This window comes from Hordeum vulgare, chromosome 7H (genome assembly GCF_904849725.1).
Source record: "Hordeum vulgare subsp. vulgare chromosome 7H, MorexV3_pseudomolecules_assembly, whole genome shotgun sequence".
Lineage (NCBI taxonomy): Eukaryota > Viridiplantae > Streptophyta > Magnoliopsida > Poales > Poaceae > Hordeum > Hordeum vulgare.
In genome coordinates, this window is record NC_058524.1 from 571,963,373 (window position 1) to 571,970,829 (window position 7,457).

At 45.6% G+C, this 7,457-nt stretch overlaps 1 protein-coding gene across 1 annotated transcript; it reads right to left on the reverse strand.

Annotated features, from left to right (window-relative positions):
* Nucleotides 1-463: 463 nt before the first annotated feature.
* Nucleotides 464-2,010, reverse strand: LOC123407038 (probable xyloglucan endotransglucosylase/hydrolase protein 23). Its single transcript, XM_045100070.1, has 3 exons — nt 1,625-2,010; nt 1,334-1,527; nt 464-1,238 (listed from the first exon to the last, which is right to left on the reverse strand). Exons 1-3 carry the CDS (start codon nt 1,883-1,885, stop codon nt 815-817), a joined length of 879 nt encoding a protein of 292 aa, XP_044956005.1. The 5' UTR covers nt 1,886-2,010; the 3' UTR covers nt 464-814.
* Nucleotides 2,011-7,457: the final 5,447 nt, after the last annotated feature.

Consider the following 7,457-nt stretch of genomic DNA (forward strand, 5'->3'; position numbering starts at 1 on the left):
GCGGCGCGCACGCGCTGCATTATAGCGCGGCTGCTGGAGCATGCGCCTAACCCCGCGCTAAACCAGCCGAAGCGCGTGCGACAAACACGTTTTTTGGGGCGGCGCGGAGCGCGGCTGTTGGACATGCTCTTAGTGAGCTTTTCAGCCGTGGACATGTTTTTTTGCCTTTTACTATGTGTTGACTGTATCTCAAGGATTACTTTGTTTCTAAACTGTTGTAGATACAGTTATGCCTTTTCTATCTCATTTGTTTCTTAACATGTTTATTTGTGTAATCATATGTACATTAAAACAAACTCATGGTTATGTACTGGATTGAAACCCACGGTTATGTTTTGGGTTTAAATTGGTTTGGGTGAAAAAATAAAGGTTTGATTTTGTTTGTGCTAAAAATGACACTAAATGAGTATGGTTCAAGTATGATTTTGAAAGATAAATGAATGGGTATGGTTTGAAACAATTCTCAGGTTTAACACTAGCCCGTTTCTTATAACAAAACCAGTTACCAGTTAATGCGCTGGTCAAAATCCATCGAACACACAGGAGCACCATACACTCATACAGCAGTGAGAGGGCAATATATTACATACGAGAATTGAGGCTGAGCACGATTACTCGAACTGGGCGTAAATGACGAACAGAAGAATCTACCACCGGCTACTTTACAACATTTCCCATCACTAATCCTTATTATTGATTTCGGTCTATACAAACACCCCATCTTTCCTATCTCAAGCCGTCTTCCTCCGGCGATCAACGGATACGCGGTCCAATGCCAGCAACTGTCGGATATATTGGTGGATGGACAAGGGGACTACATGGAGCACTCGGCAGGGACGCCCTTGGCGACGCGCTTGGGGTCAGTGCAGTAGTTGTAGATCATGTAATTGCTCTGCACCCAACGCATGCGCTGCTGCCGCGTAAGATCCAGCTCTTGGTTGTACCAGTCGCCGACCGCGGCCGCGCCGCCGGTCCCTGGGGCCGCGTCCGTGCCGATGCTGGCGCCGCAGCGCGGCCGGCCACCTACGGTCACCACGCACGCGTCGGCCTTGAAGCCGCGGTAGGAGGCGGAAAACGGAGCGTGGGACCAGTCGGTCTTGACGCGGCCACCCTGTGTCGCCCAGTCGTCGGCGTTCCAGAGGCTGGAGTACAGCCGCATAGGCTGGTTCTTGGGGAAGGCGATCCCCTTTCCCTCCATGTTCCTGAAGTCCCTGATCGGCATGTCGTCAACCAAGAAGCTGCATTGTTTACCCCACCAAATCAGTCAGTCCATGAGATTGCCGGCGTTTTGAAAGAGAAAAGAAGGTCGAGGAATGGCGAGGGACCAGCTTACATGATGTGCTTCGGGTTCCAGAGGATGGAGTAGGTGTGGAAGTCGTTGGTAGGATCGAACCAGAGGCGGAACTGCTGCTCCCGCTGGCCCTGCCCCTGCGTGAACACGTTGGTGTGCAGCGTGTATGGCTCGCCGGTGACGTTGCCCAGGAACTCGAAGTCGATCTCGTCGTGCGTCGGACCCTGCGACGACAGCTGCACGTACATTCATACACACCAAAACAATCGAGTTAGGCAACCGTGTCATCGGATGGAGACCGAGAAGCAGAGGAATGTAAGGATGTTTGCTTACGTAATATGCGGTGACGGTGCCGGCGGAGTTGCCGGGGACGAGCTTGAGCTGCATGTCGATCTTGCCGAAGAGGTACTCGCGCTTGGACTGGAACCCGGAGCCGGAGACCTTGTCCAGCCCCAGCATCAGCAGCTGGCCATTGTTGAGGATCTTGCCGCGCCCGTCACCCCAGGTAACGTCGAACTCCTTGTCGAAGCTCGCCGCCGCCAGGGCACAAGAGGCGAGCAGGATCACCAGCACCGACGCCCCCATGCGAGCCATGCGTTTCGTGCTCGATGCTCCCAAATGTATGCCCACTCAACTAGAGCTAGCTAGGAACAAGTACTAGAAGATGAAGATGGGGAGAAAGGTTGATAGAAGCTTGTGTTTGTGTGAGTGAAATGAGCAGAGCGCGATGGGTTTATATAGGGGTCTGGAGATAAACCGATGGGTGTTGCTGGGAAATGTAGAATAGTTTGCCAGCCTTGGAGAGGGGTGTGATGCGTGTGAGTTGGCGCCAGAGGAGAGGAGAGCAGATAGGGCAGGAAGGACGGATCGAAAATGAGAGTTTTAGCCCCTCACAGCCTGTTTTTTCTCCTCTTCTTTCTGTTTCTTTTGTTTTTACCTCTTGGGACCCGTGCGAGTCTCTTTGAAACAGTACTGTACGTATTTTCCCTCTGATCAATTAATTCGGCAATCCATTGTCGACATTTAAAAAATAAGAGATGACAGGACATGAAGACACGACAGGCTCTCAACAGAGAATCAAATAACAATTATTTAAATTTAGCATGGATTCTTATGATAATCGAAGAGTGAGTTTATGACGGCGATCACATCAATCTTGAAATCATTTCTCACGCGTATCGTCATTTCGTCATTTACGAGCCTCCGTTGATAATTCGAAGACCTAACTATCCGAGAAAAAAATATAAATGTGTACATGCAAGCACTTAAGGATGAATTGAAAAAGCTTGGGATAATGGATTCAAGACATACGACACCGTTAGAAAAGAAAAGTTTAAAGTACATGTCTGGTACATGTACTCGACGCATGACTTGTCGGTGTATGCACTATTCGCTGGCTAGTATATGCATGGAAGGTTCCCGTGCCCCACATGCAAGGCCACTCTTCAGTTTCATTGGCTGCTGGCAGGTTAGATGTATTTTTGCTTCGACTTGCATAGACAGTTCCTGGATCCTCGTCATCAGTTCGGAAAAGAAAAGAAAAACTTTATCGAAGGTAAAGTTGTCAAAAACTCGACACCACCTGCATTGAGAGACCAAGAGATCCTGGATGAGTTAAACGCTCTCGATCCTGATCCAGAGCGTCCAGGGTATTTTAAGGGGTATAATTCGAAACACGCGTGGACTCAAAAGACATGCTTATGGGATCTGCCTTAATTCTAAGACCTCCTTCTTCGACACAACATCGACATGATGCACACTAAAAAGAATACTGGAGAGGCCATTTTTTGTACATTGTTCGACATAGAGGAAAAGTGAAAGGATAATCCTAAGGCTTGAGTCGATCAGCAGACCCAATGTGATAGACCGTTACAAAACATGCGACAATCAAATGAAAAGCAGAACTGGTCGAAGCCAAAGGCCTGGTTCAATCTAAAAAGGAAAGCACAACTATTTAAAGACAAAGGCCTGGTTCAATCTAACGCCCGGCCGTCCCCTCCGGTGAGCTCTCTCTGCCTCCTCTCTTTCCCTCTCTGTAGCCTTTATCGCCGGGTGTCAACTATTGTGCATTTTTTCATTAATTAGATTAGTAATTAGCTAGCTATTGTTAGTTAGATTAGTTAGGTTAGTTAGAAGAAGAACATTAAATTAGTAATTAGAAGAAGAAGAAAATTAGGTTATTCATTAGAAGAAGAATAAAATTAGAAGAAAAAGAAGAAAAGAAGAAAAGAAGAAGGAAAAGAAGAAGGAAAAGAAGAAGAAAAGAAGAAGGAAAAGAAGAAGAAAAAGGGCAAAGGACAAAGGAAAAGAAGAAGAAGAAGAAGAAGAAGAAGAAGAAGAAGAAGAATAAGAATAAGAAAGAGAGGAGAAGAGGTGAAGAAGAAGAAGAAGAAGAAGAATAAGAATAAGAAAGAGAGGAGAAGAGGTGAAGAAGAAGAAGAAGAAGAAGAATAAGAAGAAAGAAGAAGAAGAAGAAGAAGAAGAAGAAGAAGAAGAAGAAGAAGAAGAAGAAGAAGAAGAAGAAGAAGAAGAAGAAGAAGAAGAAGAGAAGAGGAGGAGGAGAAGAAGAAGAAGAAGAAAAAGAAGAAGAAGAAGAAGGAGAAGAAGAAGAAGAAGAAGAAGAAGAAGAAGAAGAAGAAGAAGAGGAAGAGGAAGAAGAGGAGGAGGAGGAGGAGTAGGATGAGGAAAAGTAAAGGAAAAAAGAGAAGAAGAGGAGAAAGTAGAAGAAAAAGAGAAGAAGTGGAAGAGGAGAAGAAAAGAAGAAGAACAAGAACAAGAAGAAGAAGAACAAGAACAACAACAAGAAGAAGATGAAGAAGAAAAGAAAGAAGAAGATGAGAAGAAGAGGAAATATAGGAGAAAATAGATGGAAATAGAAGTGGACAAGTAGCTATTGTAGGGGAACGTTGCATGAGAAACAAAAATTTTCCTACGCAGACGAAGACCTATCATGGTGATGTCCATCTACGAGAGGAGATTTGGATCTACGTACCCTTGTAGATCGCACAGCAGGAAGCGTTAAGAAACGCGGTTGATGTAGTGGAACATCTTCACATCCCTCGATCCGCCCCACGAACCGTCCCACGAACCGTCCCGCGATCCGTCCCACGATCCGTTCCGATCTAGCGCCGAACGGACGACACCTCCATGTTCAGCACACGTACAACTCGACGATGATCTCGACCTTCTTGATCCAGCAAGCAAGACGGAGAAGTAGATGAGTTCTCCAGCAGCGTGACAGCGCGCCGGTGGTGGTGATGGTCTACTCCTGCAGGGCTCCGCCCGAGCTCTCCAGAAATCCGATCTAGAGGTAAAACTATGTGGTGTAGGGTTGAGTTGCACATGGCAAAAGTTGTCTCAAATCAGCCCTAAATCACCACTATATATAGGAGGGAGGGGAAGGAGGCTTGCCTTGAGGGCCAAGCCCTCAAGGGTGCGCCGGCCAGGAGGAGAGGAGGAATCCTACTCCAATTAGGATTGGAAAGTGGAGTCCTTCTCTTACTTCCCACCTCCCCTTTTTTTTCTCTTTGGTTTTTCTTCTCTTGGCGCCAAGGCCTTCTTGGGCTGTCCCACCAGCCCACTAAGGGCTGGTGCGCCACCCTAAAGCCATTGGGCTCCCTCCGGGTGGGTTGCCCCCCTCCCGGTGAACTTCCGGAACCCATTCGTCACTCCCGGTACAATGCTGGTAATGCCCAAAAACTTTATGGTAACCAAATGAAACCATCCTATATATCAATCTTCGTTTCCGGACCATTCCGAAACCCTCGTGACGTCCGTGATCTTATCCGGGACTCCGAACAACATTCGGTAACCACACATATAACTCAACTATACTAAAACATCATCGAACCTTAAGTGTGCAGACCCTGCGGGTTCGAGAACTATGTAGACATGCCCCGAGGCACTCCTCGGTCAATATCCAATAGCGGAACCTGGATGCCCATATTGGATCCTACATATTCTCCGAAGATCTTATCGGTTGAACCTCAGTGTCAAGGATTCATATAATCCCGTATGTCATTCCCTTTGTCCTTCGGTATGTTACTTGCCCAAGATTTGATCGTCGTATCCGCATACCTATTTCAATCTCGTTACCGGCAAGTCTCTTTACTCATTCTGTAATACAAGATCCAGTGACTTACACTTAGTCACATTGCTTGCAAGGCTTGTGTGTGATATTCTATTACCGAGTGGGCCCCGAGATACCTGTCCGTTACACGGAGTGACAAATCCCAGTCTTGATCCATACTAACTCAACGGACACCTTCGGAGATACCTGTAGAGCACCTTTATAGTCACCCAGTTACGTTGCGACGTTTGATGCACACAAGGTATTCCTCCGGTGCCAGTGAGTTATATGATCTCATGGTCATAGGAACAAATACTTGACACGCAGAAAACAATAACAATAAAACGACACGATCAATATGCTACGTTTATAGTTCTGGTCTAGTCCATCACACGATTCTCCTAATGATGTGATCCAGTTATCAAGTGACAACACTTGCATATAGCCAGAAAACCTTGACTATCATTGATCAACTGTCTAGCCAACTAGGGCTTGCTAGGGACATTGTTTTGTCTATGTATCCACACATGTTCTATGTTTTCATTCAATACAATTATAGCATGGATAATAAACAATTAACTTTAAACAAGAAATATAATAATAACTATTTATCATTGCCTCTAGGGTATATTTCTAACAGTCTCTCACTTGCACTAGAGTCAATAATCTAGTCCTCACATTGCCATGCGATTTACACTGTAATAAATCGAACACCCATATAGTTCTGGTGTTGATCATGTTTTGCCCGTGGAAGAGGTTTAGTTAGCGGGTCTGCTACATTCAGATTTGTGTGCACTTTGCAAATATTCAAGTCCTCTCCTTCGACGTAGTCGCGGATGAGGTTGAAGCGTCGTTTGATGTGTCTGATCTTCTTGTGAAACCCTGGTTCCTTTGCTAAGGCAATTGCACGAGTGAGTGGATTTAGTGCGCTTCGCACAACTCCAAGATCTGTCATGAACTGCTTCATCCAGACACCCTCCTTTGCTGCCTCCGAGGCAGCCATGTACTCCACTTCACATGTAGAATATGCTATGACGCTCTCCTTGGAACTGCACCAGCTTACTGCACGCCCATTAAGAATAAATACGTACCCGGTTTGCGACTTAGAGTCATCCGGATCGGTGTCAAAACTTGCATCGAGGGAACCTTTCACAACGAGCTCTTTGTCACCTCCATAAACGAGAAACATTTCCTTAGTCCTTTTCAGGTACTTCAGAATATTCTTCATCGCCGTCTAGTGATCCACTCCTGGATTACTTGGAAACCTGCCTGCCATACTTATGGCCAAGCTGACGTCTCGTCTAGTGCACAACATGGCATACATGATAGAACCTACGGCTGAAGCATAGGGGACGAAACTCATTTGTTCTCTATCTTCCGCAGTTGCTGGGCACTGAGTCTTACTCAATTTTAAACCTTGTAATACTTGCAAGAACCCTTTCTTGGACTGGTCTATTTTGAACTTCTTCAAAACTTTATCAAGGTATGTGCTTTGTGAAAGTCCTATCAGGCGTCTCGATCTATCCCTATAGATCTTAATGCCTAGAATGTAAGCAGCTTCTCCTAGGTCCTTCATAGAGAAACTTTTATTCAAGTAATCCTTTATGCTCTCCAAAAGTTCCACGTTGTTTCCAATCAGCAATATGTCATCCACCTATAATATTAGAAACGCCACAGAGTTCCCACTCACTTTCTTGTGAATACAAGATTCTCCAACCACTTGTATAAAACCAAATGCTTTGATCACATCATCAAAGCGCTTATTCCAACTCTGAGATGCTTGCACCATTCCATAAATGGATCGCTAGAGCTTGCATACTTTGTTAGCATTCTTTGGATCGACAAAACCTTCGGGTTGCATCATATACAACTCTTCCTTCAGAAAACCGTTAAGGAATGCCATTTTGATATCCATCTGCCAGATTTCATAATCATAAAAGGCAGCTATTGCTAACATGATTCGGACGGACTTAAGGATCACTACCGGTGAGAATGTCTGTGTCCGTCTGTGTCCGTCTTCTTCTTAAAGATCCATTTGTTCTAAATAGCCTTGCGGCCTTCAGGTAGTACTTCCAAAGTCCACACTTTGTTCTCGTA